Source organism: Salvelinus fontinalis, chromosome 29 (genome assembly GCF_029448725.1).
Source record: "Salvelinus fontinalis isolate EN_2023a chromosome 29, ASM2944872v1, whole genome shotgun sequence".
NCBI classification, from domain to species: Eukaryota; Metazoa; Chordata; class Actinopteri; order Salmoniformes; family Salmonidae; genus Salvelinus; species Salvelinus fontinalis.
In genome coordinates, this window is record NC_074693.1 from 25,363,351 (window position 1) to 25,378,297 (window position 14,947).

The 14,947-nt window shown below is 43.6% G+C and overlaps 1 protein-coding gene across 7 annotated transcripts in view; it reads right to left on the bottom strand.

Moving 5' to 3' along the window:
* The window catches only part of LOC129827689 (phospholipid-transporting ATPase IG-like), a 76,846-nt gene that overhangs the window by 5,000 nt on the left and 56,899 nt on the right, over window positions 1-14,947 (bottom strand). Inside the window, exons 23-29 of one of the 7 annotated variants that reach the window (XM_055888756.1) lie at window positions 14,260-14,319; window positions 13,321-13,448; window positions 12,960-13,161; window positions 12,771-12,874; window positions 8,376-8,532; window positions 1,820-1,928; window positions 85-116 (exon numbers count right to left, since the gene is read on the bottom strand). In XM_055888756.1, coding sequence (XP_055744731.1) covers window positions 1,824-1,928; window positions 8,376-8,532; window positions 12,771-12,874; window positions 12,960-13,161; window positions 13,321-13,448; window positions 14,260-14,319 — 756 coding nt within the window. In that variant the 3' untranslated portion in view covers window positions 85-116; window positions 1,820-1,823. Of the gene's footprint in view, window positions 1-84; window positions 117-1,819; window positions 1,932-2,901; window positions 2,993-8,375; window positions 8,533-12,770; window positions 12,875-12,959; window positions 13,162-13,320; window positions 13,449-14,259; window positions 14,320-14,947 lie in introns of those variants that run through there. The other 6 variants (XM_055888754.1, XM_055888758.1, XM_055888759.1 and 3 more) reach the window with 6 other exon arrangements.

Here is a 14,947-nt window from a genome sequence, read left to right on the forward strand (position 1 = left end):
ATCCCTGATGAAGTGTATGGAACCCAAGAAGACCATGAGGTGATAGCCGAGGATTAAGACATGTGAGATTAGCCCTTGTTTTACCTGGATGTTTTTAGGAGGAAGTCCTCTGAAGGCTGGGAAGAATAGAGAAGCAGGTTAAATACAGGTGATGGATGTGAGCGTAAAGCCTGGTGTTAACCCAGACTTTCCAATAAACAGAACCAGGGCTCTAAATTAGCATTTTACATTGGTAGCACTGTTGCACCCAATTTCTTTTAAAGTTAGGAGCACCACATAAAATTTAGGAGCACCAGGAAATGTCATTTTAATATCGATTGAGATATACAGCCTTTATTGGGCCTATATGAATTCTATGTACTTTTGAAGCACATTTTGTACCCTAGAAAGTAATATCTAACACTGTTAAGACATTTGTTTATTATCTCCACCAATGAAGATGCATCCAGCAAAACTGTAGCGCCAGTAACATGGTCACAACTGTCGAACGGTTCTGGCTACAGACGAGCGCTTCTCTCTGTAGTAATGGTGCAACCACCACGGTCAGGAATCTGCGCTCACTTTTTTATCTAGGGTACTCGGAAACAGCGAAGGGGCGGCAGGTAGTCTGAGCCGTTTGAGCTGTAAAATCGTTCTGCCCTTGAGGAAGGCAGTTAACCCCCCCACAAGAACTGCTCCCCGGCGCCAATGACGTGGACGTCGATTAAGGCAGCCCCCCCGCACCTCTCTGATTCGAAGGTCTTGGGTTGAATGCAGAAGACATTTGGGTTGAATGCATTCAGTTGTGCAACTGACTAGGCATCCTCTTTCCCTTAATCATTACAACAATTAGAATCTGACAGATATTTTTGTAGTCGCACTGGTGCTCCCAAATTAAAATGTCTTGTCGCACAGCAGAAATATTTAGCCGCATATTGGACCAAAATGGTCGCACTTTAGAGCCCTGAATGGAACCCAACCACATCAAATTTTATTGGTCATGTACACATATTTGACCAATACAATTTTATTTGACACATTCACTCCAGGCAACGGTCAGTTCATTTTGATGTAGGAAGAGCAACATACAATCAGGCAAAGGAAAGGGGTAACAAAATGTAGTACTTGCAAATGGAGAATACAAGACGCCAGTAACACACAAGTAGTACATTGCACATGCAACCAGGAGGGACACCACAACCACCATATAAATGACAACTCCATAAGGGGAGAAATTAAAAAGGAAGATTACGAGGTCTGCAATATTTCATTAGTAATAAAGAGGCAAAAGAAAAACAGACTTACTCACATTCACACACACACACACACTGATGAGACAGAATAATCCCCGATCCTCAACGGAGTCCCTACTTAGTCAAAAAGGTAACTGGAAATCCTTAAAGACCACATGCAAGGCTACTGGAAGGCTGAAAAGAGAATTGACTGTCCTGGCTTAGTGGATCATATTGGAAAGGGCTCCCCTTCTGACATCAATTTATACAGTCGGCCAGTTAAATGTTTATCCAAATATTTGTCCATAAGAATGTATGTACATATTTCACAAGCAAAAATATGACGCCGCCATTATGACAAATACACTTTTCAGCCAACCAATCAGAGCTCAACACCCAGGAAGTATGGGTTACAGTAGCCATTAGAGGACTGAACCAACTTCTTAAAAGAAGATCTTACATGTTGAAGGCACGGGAAGCAGGATTTGGAAACTGGATTCTGGTTACAGTTAAAGAGTACTGAGTCTCGGCAGATCTAGGCAGCTAAAGGGTTTCTTTTGGGGGGTATTTGATTGTTTTAACTAAGGGGCAGAGTTGGGGGTCGGTACCTGTTCATAGGATAGTATTGGACTCGTCTGAAAAGGTTCGCATGAGCAGGGGCCTGGCTGAAGACCGGGGAGACTGGGTTTTCCCCTCGCCAGACTGAACCACCGGCTTCTTCTGGAAGGGTGAAGCAAGAGACACTAATGGCACCTCGTGCTGACAGACAGACACTTACACACTTGAGACAGAAGTTGGACAATGTAATGTAGTTTAAACACACACTCGCCTTGGTGAATTCTCTCTCCTCTACCCAGGAGGGTCAATGTTTGAGAAACCTTGCGTCGTTCTTAATGTTGCATTATTTAAAATCAACACAAAGCCACCTTAATAGACTAATACACATTATTGGTACAGCTATCCAAATACTGCAAATATCCTTTGAGGCATTTGGGTGACTTCCACTAGAAAGTTCTGATTAAAAAGACACATTCATAGCAACACACAACCACCCAGAAATGTCTGTAGTGGCCCACTGCGGTGGTGGGGTCCAGGGTATGGGGTTGGCTGGAGTCTGGGGCACTCTGGCATGCAGGTAAACCTCATTTGTTTGCGTGCTACATTCACCTGGACAGGCATGCAGAGAAAGCAGGCACAGTGGCAGCACGGGCAGGAAAGACACACTGACTGATGCACTCAGACATACTGAATTAGACATAGGACCAACGCTGCATCAACAAACGAAAAACCACAATTGCTGGGGAAGTGAGATGGCTGGGCATTGGGCAACCCAGCACTTACATAAGCATTCTCAAATGATCCTGAAATAACAAAAAAAAATCCCACCCAGTCTAGACAGTGGTTAGAAAGGTAGCTTCTCTTTAACCTCACCATGACCTGAACAGGGAACCTCTAGAATGGTCAATCAAGGCCGGCTGGATGTTAAAGGAAGGAGGAGGGGACGAATCTGACAAGCAGGACAGGACAGATGGGAGGAGAGTGGGGGAGCAAGGAGGAGAGTGGGGGAACAAGGAGGAGAGTGGGTGCGGGAACAAGGAGGAGAGTGGGGGAACAAGGAGGAGAGTGGGGGAACAAGGAGGAGAGAAGAGGAGAAGCAGTAAAGGGGAAAAGCAGGCAGAGAGAGAGAGACCTCAGTCACTCCAGGAGAAGCTGTGAGTACTGGCGGTCTGCGACAGCATGAAGATAGTGGACGTCCCCGACGAAGGAAGCCGTGGCTTGATCTGCAGCAAAGCAGGCAGGACAGAAAGGAAGAAACAGAAGAGGCAATAAGAGGAAGTGAGAGAGGGGGAGAGACTGTAGAGAATGTATTAATACAAAGCAGCAGAGTTAGAAAGATAGCATTTAGTTAGGGTGCGGCAGAGTCTTATATAGAGAGGGGCAAGGTAGCCTCCAGGTTAGAGCGTTGGGCCAGTAACCGAAAAGTCGCTGGCTCGAATACCGGAGCCGGTAAGATGAAAACTACCTGTGCACTTGAATAAGGCACTTAACCCTAATTGCCACAGGGGCGCCGTGTAATGGTGACCCTGGCAGTGACCCCACTCCCAGCCGGTGTCTCAGGAGGTGGTGGCATACGCAAGAAATGCACAAGTGTGTAACAGGACAAATATAAGCACTCCCCAAATTATTAATACATTAACACTCCAGATTCATCCGTCGGAATGCCAGATGGTGAAGTGTGATTCATCACTCCAGAGAACGCATGGTGATCTTAGGCTTGTGTGCGGCTGCTAGGCCACGGAAACCCATCTCTTGAAGCTCCCGACGAACAGCTCTTGTGCTGACGTTGCTTCCAGAGGCAGTTTGGAACTCGGTAGTGAGTGTTGCAACCGAGGACAGATCAAGCAGGGCGGAAAGGTGGCATCCAATGACGGTGCCACATTGAAAGTCACTGATCTCTTCAGTAAGGCCATTCTAGTTCCAATGTTTGTCTATGGAGATTGCATGGCTGTGTGCTTGATTTTTGTTGAGGCTGAAATAGCCAAATCCACTAATTTGAAGGTGTGTGCAGATACTTTTGTATGCATGCATGTACAGTTGAAGTCGGACGTTTACATAGACTTAGGTTGGAGTCATTAAAACTTGTTTTTCAACCACTCCACAAATTTCTTGTTAACAAACTATAGTTGTGGCAAGTCGGTTAGGACATCTACTTTGTGCATGACAAGACATTTTTCCAACAATTGTTTACAGACATTATTTAATTTATAATTCACTGTATCACAATTCCAGTGTGTCAGAAGTTTACATACACCAAGTTGACTGTGCCTTTAAACAGCTTGGAAAATTCCAGAAAATGATGTCATGGCTTTAGAAGCTTCTGATAGGGTAATTGACATAATTTGAGTCAATTGGAGGTGTACCTGCGGATGTATTTCAAGGCCTACCTTCAAACTCAGTGCCTCTTTGCTTGACATCATGGGAAATCAAAAGAAATCAGCCAAGACCTCAGAGAAGAATTGTAGGCCTCCACAAGTCTGGTTCATCTAAGGGAGCAATTTCCAAACGCCTGAAGGTACCACGTTCATCTGTACAAACAATAGTACGAGAGTATAAACACTAAGGGACCACGCAGCCGTCATACCACTCAGGAAGGAGACGCGTTCTGTCTCCTAGAGATTAATGTACTTTTGTGTGAAAAATGCAAATCAATCCCAGAACAGCAGCAAAGAACCTTGTGAAGATGCTGGAGGAAACAGGTACAAAAGTATCTATATCCACAGTAAAACGAGTCCTATATCGACATAACCTGAAAGGCCGCTCAGAAACGAAGAAGCCACTGCTCCAAAACCGCCATAAAAAAGCCAGACTACGGTTTGCAACTGCACATGTGGACAAAGATCGTACTTTTTTAGAAATGTCCTCTGGTCTGATGAAACAAAAATAGAACTGTTTGGCCATAATGACTATTGTTATGTTTGGAGGAAAAAGGGGGATGCTAGCAAGCCATCCCAACTGTGAAGTACGGGGGTGGCAGCATCATGTTGTGGGGGTGCTTTGCTGCAAGAAAGACTGGTGCACTTCACAAAATAGATGGCATCATGATGAGGGAAAATTATGTGGATTTATTGAAGCAACATCAGTCAGGAAGTTAAAGCTTGGTCGCAAATGTGTCTTTCAAATGGACAATGATCCCAAAGCATACTTCCAAAGTTGTTGCAAAATGGCTTAAGGACAACAAAGTCAAGGTATTGGAGTGGCCATCACAAAGACCTGACCTCAATCCTATAGAACATTTGTGGGCAGAACTGAAAAATCATGTGCAAGCAAGGAGGCCTACAAACCTGACTCAGTTACACCAGCTCTGTCAGGAGGAATGGGCCAAAATTTACCCAACTTACTGTGGGAAGCTTGTGGCCTGAAATGTTTGATACAAGTTAATCAATTTAAAGGCAATGCTACCAAATACTAATTGAGTGTATGTAAACTTCTGACCTACTGGGAATGTGATGAAATAAATAAAAGCTGAAATAATTAAATCGCTCTCCTATTATTCTGACATTTCACATTCTTAAAATAAAGTGGTGATCCTAACTGACCTAAGACAGGGAATTTTTACTAGGATTAAATGTCAGGAATTGTGAAAAACTGAGTTTAAATGTATTTGGCTAAGGTGTATGTAAACTTCCAACTTCAACTGTATGTATGTATACACACTCACCGGCCAGTTAATTAGGTACACTACCCCGTTGACGAAAATGGTTCGCTCCCACAGACAGTGAGCCATGTGGCCTGCTATATAAAGCAGGCAGACAGGCCTCCAGTTACTATTCGATTGAACAAAACGAGCGACCTAAGCAACTTTGAGCGCGACATGACCTGTGCCAGGCACACCGGATCTAGTATCTCAGAAAGGGCCGCCCTCCTGGGCTTTTTACGCACAAGAGTGTCTACGGCAGGGTTCTCCGACTTTCTCCAAAAACCTCCTCAATTAAACATTAACTGTTAGCGGTTGCCATAGTTGTGCAAAGTGTCATGACTGCAGCAGCAGTCAGCATGTGCTGCAGCAGTAGGCCTAATAGCAGAAACATCAGAATGACACTGACACAAATGCGCTATTAAAGGGTTATTAAACTCAAATCTAAATGTGTTACTTTTTCTTTTTCAGACCTCAGAAATGGTTTTCTGATGTGATTTAAGCACTGACATGGACTCAGAACATCAATTTGTGTTGTTTCTTTGAATAATTGTAATATTGAGAGTAAAACCTGAAAATAATCCAAAACCAGGAAAAATAAAACAGAATTCGGGAAAATACAAAATAATTGTATGGTGCCTGTCGTGCCAAATACCGTTTATTAACCATCATATTACCAGTTAACTTGACAGAAAACACATTGTACACTAAGGACCCGAGAAAAGTTGCAGAGTAGAGGAGATGAGCGAGCCTATTTGAAAGCTATAAAAAAATAGCTTGCAACTTTATTTGTTTTAAGTAGCTCGCATGCTAGAAGAGGTTGGAGACCCCTGGTCTAGGGTTTACCGAGAATGGTGGGACAAACAATACGCATCCAGTCAGCGGCAGTCCTGTGGACGAAAACAGCTAATTGTCGAGAGGTCGAAGGAAAATGGCAAGAATCGCGCAAGCTAACAGGCCAGCAGAACTACATCTCGGCGATCCTAGTCACGAATGGGCTATTACAGCGACCACACGAGGTTCCACTCCTATCAGCTAAAAACAAGAAGCAGCAGCTCCAATTGGCACGTGATCACCAATACTGAACAATTGAGTGGAAAAACATTGCCTGGTCCGACAAATCACGGTTCCTGTAGCGTCATGCTGATCGTAGAGTCAGGATTTGGCGTAAGCAGCATGAGTCCATGGACCCATCCTGCCTGATGTCAATAGTACAGGCTGGTGGCGGTGGTGTACCGCCGTCCAATCTGCAGCAACTGCGTGACGCCATGGCGTCAGCATGGAGCAACATCCCTGTTGAACTTTCCCGACTTGTAGAATCCATGCCCCGTAGAACTCAGGCTATCCGACCGGGTACTAGATGGGTGTACCTAATAAACAGAGAGTTGGGCCAACGCGGTTTCTGTCTGAACGTTCTGAGAGCGCCACTTTCTCCTCCATAGCCTCCAATAGTGAACGTTGACTTCAGTACAGACATTATGTTGAATGCTAATCAATAAAAACGGCTTAAATTCACTGCTCTGTTTTGCTTGTTTACAGTGGGTCATTTCATAGGGAATTGTCGTTGGTCTCTCGCTCGCTCTCTCAACAAAATATATATAGCTCTGGGTGGGATTGGGCCTTTGTAGAGACCGTATAGCTTTCAACAACTTTCCTCAATGGTATCAGGTTAGACTCTTGCTGTTAGAAGAGTATTGGTATTGTGGGTTAAAATGTAACCTTTCTTGGTCTCAATTAATGTTATATCAAACCCTTTTTTGAGGTTACCTGAGAGCAAAAACAACTTAAATATAAATTACATTTAATTAAATGTATTTCAACCACCGAATTGATAGACAATGGGTTCTATGGTGCACAAATAGCTGCCCACCCAGTGTGTCCCCGACACCTTTTAATCTGATCTCATGAAAATCATTATGAGGTTGTTAAACATTTACATCTATTGGCCATACAAAAAAAAGCATTTGTAAGGGGATATTTTAGTTGAAAAATCAAATAGATTTCATATAACTTGAAATTAATAACCAAATGATGAGTCATCACACCATTCCTAATACTTTGAAGGAAAACTAATTTGCCTCATGGGGAGTTAATTGAGTGACAGACAATACCAGGGGATACGGGCCTCAGAAGGGAGACTGGGGCAATCTGATTATTCCTGTGATCTCCATCCATATCAACAACACAAATCAGACCGCTATGGAGGAGCTCTTTAACCTCTACAGGACCCGTGTCCCGACATCAGGACGGTTGAGCTAATGTAGGCTAATGTGATTAGCATGAGGTTGTAAGAAGAAAAAAATCCCAGGACATAGACATAAATGATATGGGCAGAAAGCTTAAATTCTTGTTAATCTAACAGCACTGTCCATTTTACAGTAGCTATTAGAGTGACGGAATACCATGCTATAGTTATGAACTTGAAAATGTATGAACAAACAAAATAGGCACATTTGGGCAGTCTTGATACAACATTTTGAATAGATATGCAATAGTTCATTGGATCAGTCTAAGATTTTGCACATACATTGCTGCCATCTAGTGGCCAAAGTCAAAACTGTGCCTGGGCAAGAATAATTCATAATGACATACCTTCATGATGGCCTGAGCTACAGGCAGTTAGATTTGGGTATGTCATTTTAGGTGAACATTTTAAAAAGGGGCGGATCCTTTAATGTTTTTAGAGCGATGGGCTCCGTCAAGCATGACCAAGTCTTCTTGGAGACACAAATGGATACTTTCAAGGACAAAATGTTAATTATAAATGTAAACAAAGATGTCTATGATGTATAAACAGAAATACAGGGACGCCTGAACGTCTCCTCATTCCACTGACGCATAAAGGACAAGTCATAGCCCATAGAAATTATGAAAGATATGAACACAGGAAAACTACTATGAAGTGTTTTGAACAGTTGTTATCCCTTTTAACATTAAAACGATATGGTATCTCTGTGTGTGGACAGTACCTGTCGTGAGTGGGGCCCGCGGGGCTTTCGGAGGACCAGCAGCAGGATCTCAGGCAGCAGGCTGAGCAGGATGAGCAGGATGATGATCAGCCAGGCTGACACAGAGCTCAGCATATTAGCAAACACAAAGTAGAGACGCTGCTGCCGAAGGAAAGGCCTGACGGGAGGGAGAGGGTTTAAAACATTCACATTAGAGGTCGACCGGTTAATCGGATAGGGTGATTAATTAGGGGCGATTTCAAGTTTCCATAACAATCGGCTATCAGCATTTTTGGACACCGATCATGGCCGATTACATTGCACTTCACGAGGAGACTGCGTGGCAGGCTGACTACCTGTTATGCAAGTGCATCAAGGAGCCAAGGTAAGGTGCTAGCTAGCATTAAATGTATCTTATAAAAAACAATCAATCTTAACATAATCACTAGTTTACTAAGATGGAAACCAAGATAGCGTAGCAGTCAGAAGTCTTTGTCCTGTCGTGTCCCTTGTGTATATACACTGCTCAAAAAAATAAAGTGAACACTTAAACAACACAATGTAACTCCAAGTCAATCACACTTCTGTGAAATCAAACTGTCCACTTAGGAAGCAACACTGATTGACAATAAATTTCACATGCTGTTGTGCAAATGGAATAGACAAAAGGTGGAAATTATAGGCAATTAGCAAGACACCCCCCAAAACAGGAGTGATTCTGCAGGTGGTGACCACAGACCACTTCTCAGTTCCTATGCTTCCTGGCTGATGTTTTGGTCACTTTTGAATGCTGGCGGTGCTCTCACTCTAGTGGTAGCATGAGACGGAGTCCACAACCCACACAAGTGGCTCAGGTAGTGCAGTTCATCCAGGATGGCACATCAATGCGAACTGTGGCAAAAAGGTTTGCTGTGTCTGTCAGCGTAGTGTCCAGAGCATGCAGGCGCTACCAGGAGACAGGCCAGTACATCAGGAGACGTGGAGGAGACCGTAGGAGGGCAACAACCCAGCAGCAGGACCGGTACCTCCGCCTTAGTGCAAGGAGGTGCACTGCCAGAGCCCTGCAAAATGACCTCCAGCAGGCCACAAATGTGCATGTGTCTGCTCAAACGGTCAGAAACAGACTCCATGAGGGTGGTATGAGGGCCCGACGTCTACAGGTGGGGGTTGTGCTTACAGCCCAACACCGTGCAGGACGTTTGGCATTTGCCAGAGAACACCAAGATTGGCAAATTCGCCACTGGCGCCCTGTGCTCTTCACAGATGAAAGCAGGTTCACCCTGAGCACATGAGCACATGTGACAGACGTGACAGAGTCTGGAAACGCCGTGGAGAACGTTCTGCTGCCTGCAACATCCTCCAGCATGACCGGTTTGGCGATGGGTCAGTCATGGTGTGGGGTGGCATTTCTTTGTGGGGCCGCACAGCCCTCCATGTGCTCGCCAGAGGTAGCCTGACTGCCATTAGGTACCGAGATGAGATCCTCAGACCCCTTGTGAGACCATATGCTGACACATGCACATTTGTGGCCTGCTGGAGGTCATTTTGCAGGGCTCTGGCAGTGCACCTCCTTGCACTAAGGCGGAGGTAGCGGTCCTGCTGCTGGGTTGTTGCCCTCCTACGGTCTCCTCCACGTCTCCTGATGTACTGGCCTGTCTCCTGGTAAGCGCCTGCATGCTCTGGACACTACGCTGACAGACACAGCAAACCTTTTTGCCACAGTTCGCATTGATGTGCCATCCTGGATGAACTGCACTACCTGAGCCACTTGTGTGGGTTGTAGACTCCGTCTCATGCTACCACTAGAGTGAGAGCACCGCCAGCATTCAAAAGTGACCAAAACATCAGCCAGGAAGCATAGGAACTGAGAAGTGGTCTGTGGTCACCACCTGCAGAATCACTCCTGTTTTGGGGGGTGTCTTGCTAATTGCCTATTATTTCCACCTTTTGTCTATTCCATTTGCACAACAGCATGTGAAATTTATTGTCAATCAGTGTTGCTTCCTAAGTGGACAGTTTGATTTCACAGAAGTGTGATTGACTTGGAGTTACATTGTGTTGTTTAAGTGTTCACTTTATTTTTTTGAGCAGTGTATATATATATATATATATCTTATGCTTTTCTGATGTATCAAATACTTATGTCATGCAATAAAATGCAAATGAATTACTTAAAAATCATACAATGTGATTTTCTGGATTTTTGTTTTAGATTCCGTCTCTCACAGTTGAAGCGTACCTATGATAAAAATTACAGACCTCTACATTGTAAGTAGGAAAACCTGCAAAATCGGCAGTGTATCAAGTACTTGTTCTCCCCACTGTATATTTTTAAACCTGCATATTTAGTTAATATTGCCTGCTAATGTCTTTTAACTAGGGAAATTGTGTCACTTCTCTTGCGTTCTGTGTAACAGAATCAGGGTATATGCAGCAGTTTGGGCCGCCTGGCTGATTGTGAACTAATTTGCCAGAATTGTACGTAATTATGACATAACATTGAAGTTTGTGCAATGTAACAGGAATATTTAGACTTATGGATACCATCCGTTAGATAAAATACAGAACGGGTCCGTATTTCACTGAAAGAATAAACATTTTATTTTCAAAATGATAGTTTCCGGATTTGACCATATTAATGACCTAAGGCTCGTATTTCTGTGTGTTATTATGTTATAATTAGGTCTATGATTTGATAGAGCAGTCTGACTGAGCGGTGGTAGGCAGCAGCATGCTCGTAAGCATTCATTCAAACAGCACTTTCGTGCGTTTGCCAGCTGCTCTGCATTGTGCTGTTTATGACTTCAAGCCTATCAACTCCCGAGATTAGGCTGGTGTAACCGATGTGAAATGGCTAGCTAGTTAGCGGGGTGCGCGCTAATAGCGTTTCAAACGTCACTCGCTCTGAGACTTGGAGTAGTTGATCCCCTTGCTCTGCAAGGGCCGCAGCTTTTGTGGAGCAATGGGTAACGATGCTTCGAGGGTGGCTGTTGTCGATGTGTTCCTGGTTCGAGCCCAGGTAGGGGCGAGGAGAGGGATGGAAGCTATTCTGTTACACTGGCAATACTAAAGTGCCTACAAGAACATACCGGAGGTATATAGTCAAAGGTATATGAAATACAAATGGTAGAGAGAGAAATAGTCCTATAATTCCTATAATAACCTGGGAATATTGAAGACTCATGTCAAAAGGAACCACCAGCTTTCGTATGTTCTAATGTTCTGAGCAAGAAACTTAAACGTTAGCTTTCTTACATGGCACATATTGCACTTTTACTTTCTTCTCCAACACTTTGTTTTTGCATTATTTAAACCAAATTGAACACGTTTCATTATTTATTTGAGGCGAACTTGATTTGATCGATGCATTATATTAAGTTAAAATAAAAGTGTTAATTCAGTATTGTTGTAATTGTCATTATTACAAATAAATTTAAAAATAATAATAAAATCGGCAGATTAATCGGTATCGGCTATTATTGGTCCTCCAATAATCATTATCGGCGTTGAAAAATCATAATCAGTCGACCTCTAATTCACATAGGTCAGTCCAAATTCATCAGTCACATGGTGCTACATGGTGTGCTGGCATTTGCTCCAGCCCATCACAAACTATTAAAAAAAAATTGGCCGACCAAGAGCCATCTGTTCCTTCGACCAATCGATTGGTCTCAATTTTAAAAACGTGTATTTTTCCATATATAGACACATCCCTATGTGTTTTAATCAAATCAACTATATGCACTGAGCTTGTCTGAAGCTTTAAGAGCACTGATGAAATAATTAAGACAAACGACTAGAGGGAGTCCCACCGCAATTGATTTGATTGTGCTGTGCCTGGCTCAGACTCGATGCGCTGTCACCAAAAAAAAAGACAGCGAGTGACTGTGACTAGCACCCGTTGTATCGCTCTCCTCCCTGCTGCAGCGACCACCACAGACCATCAACGGTGTTTATGGTGCTGTCCGTGTTGCTGAAGCTGCAACAACTACAGCCATTTCTGACTGAAAAGTTATGTTATCGAAATCCTTAAATTGTTTAGGAAAAACATTCCCTATTCCCTTGGCCTCAAACCTTGCTCTCATTACATCACATGTATGCACCACATGCACATGACCAACAGGGCCTGACCTACAACATATCATAATCACATCATTAAATTGGTTAGAAACTCTGAACAAAGTAACAGCAAAACAAGTTTCAGTAGAATGTCTTAGAACGATGGACTGTGCCATCCCCGCAATGGATCAGTCCACTAGACGCGAATCAGACCGTTGTCTTGTACACCATGATTATCATTATTATTTTTTGCTACTGCTCGACTAAAGAAATCTCGGATGACCAACAGCCTATCGACCAGTCGACTAAATGGGGTCAGCCTTAATTGAAGTATGCACCAGATGATCCAGTACTCACCATATGATCCCACCCCAGAAGAAGCTGAAGAACATGTAGAAGGCCAGCGAGCCCCAGATGACAAAGTGATTGATCCACGTCCAATGGCGAGTATCCATAGCCAGCTAGAACCACAAAGAAAAGACAAGTGTTATCATCGGTCTAAAAATGTACTCCAAATAACACAATTGAGTTATAACGTGCTTTTACCTTCAGCGTCACGGTGAAAACGAGGACAGTAAAAACAATCGTTCCGTACGACCAATTCCCAAACACCTGGCCATTATCCTGCAGAGCGGGGTTACTAAAGAGAAAGCGGACCCCGAAGAAGAATAAGAGGCCCTGGTAGACCCCCAGTAGTGTCCAGTACAGGAAGGGGCCCCAACGCAACATGGCATTCTTTGCTACGTCCCTAAGGAGAGAGGGAGAAAAGAGGGCAGGAAGGAAGGATGGGGAGACCGTAAGAATACAAAGATTTTGAAACCACTTGCCTGGCTAGTCCTAACCACACTAGAATGACTGTGCATTCTCTGCATGGGTGCAGAATGAATAGTTTAGTTCCCGGTCCTACCTGTAGAGGGCGGCATTGTCCATCAGGACCTCCATACAGATGTGCTGCTCCAAGAGGCTGTTGGCCAGGATAGGCATTGAGGTGAAACAGATGTTGTACATCGTCAGATAGGCTGCGTCGTAGAGGGGCTGGGGAGGACGGGAGGTAGGGGGAAGGGAGTGGAGGGATTGGGAACCAAGGGGTTAATTACACGGAGAGGAGGGCGCACACACACACACTAGCTACACAGCAAGAGGGCTCTATAGCCTTGAGCCCGTTGCCGTGTGGCCACATGCAACAACCCATCCTTTGATATATATACACACAGACGGACCTGAGAGAGCAGGACTGAGATGAGGGGCATATTTTTCACTGAGCTAGTGAGAGACTATAGTACATATCAGAAGTAAGCTGTGTATACTCAGATGTGAAAATGTGGATCACCTCCTGCTAGAGTTAAACATGTGCCAAATGAATTAATCATTTGGCACATTGGCTAATACGGCGAAGAATTACTTGGTGTATCCAAGGGGATGTACTAGTCACACTGTATATAAATAATGTGAATTTCATATGTATATACTAATTTAGTCAATGCGTGTCCTAATATTTAAACATTTCTTAATTCCATTCTTTTACTTTTAGATGTGTGTGTATTATTGTGTATTGTTAAATACTACTGCACTGTTGGAGCTAGGGACACTAGCATTTCGCTACACCCACAATAACATCTGCTAAATATGTGTATGTGCCCAATACAATTTTATATGTACTATATGTCATATATACATATATATCATACTGCAGCCACTCCAGGAGATCGAGGAGAGAGGGGGGTCAGAGTATGGGCGTAGACTGGGGAAGGTGCTGCGGTTCAATGGAATACTCTGCCTTTTCATGTTTAGAGCATCTTTGAACTTCAGAGAGGGGAGCCCCAGCAGGGCCCAGACCACTACTCACTTGCTGGGAGTATCCACAGAAAAACTGGTACAGGAACTGAGGTAAGATGAAGCAGAGGTTCTGTAAACAAGAGTGTGGGAAAAAGAGCCCGAGGTTAGGAATTGGACATCAATGGAGGCTGCTGAGGGGAGGACGGCTCATAAGTGGCTGGAATGGAGTGTAACGGAGCGGATGGAATGATATCAAACACATGAAAACCATATGTTTGACTCCATTCCCTTGACTCCATTCTGGTCATTTTTATGAGCCGTCCTCCCCTCAGCAGCCTCCACTGACAGATATGTCCTTTGGTGAAGAGCTTTGGTGTTCGGGTGTCAGATAAATCATATGAGCTTAATCACGGTCCTTTATCGACATCAGAAGAATTGGCTGTGTACAGTTGTGGTCGGAAATGTACATACACTTAGGTTGGAGTCATTAAAACTTGTTTTTCAACCACTCCACAAATTTGTTGTTAAACTATAGTTTTGGCAAGTCAGTTATGACATTTACTTTGTGCATAACACAAGTAATTTTTCCAAAGATTGTTTACAGACATTATTTAACTTATAATTCACTGTATCACATTTCTAGTGGGTCAGAAGTTTACATACACCAAGTTGACTCTGCCTTTAAAAAGCTTGGAAAATTCCAGAAAATGATGTCATGGCTTTAGAAGCTTCTAATAGGCAAATTGACATAATTTGAG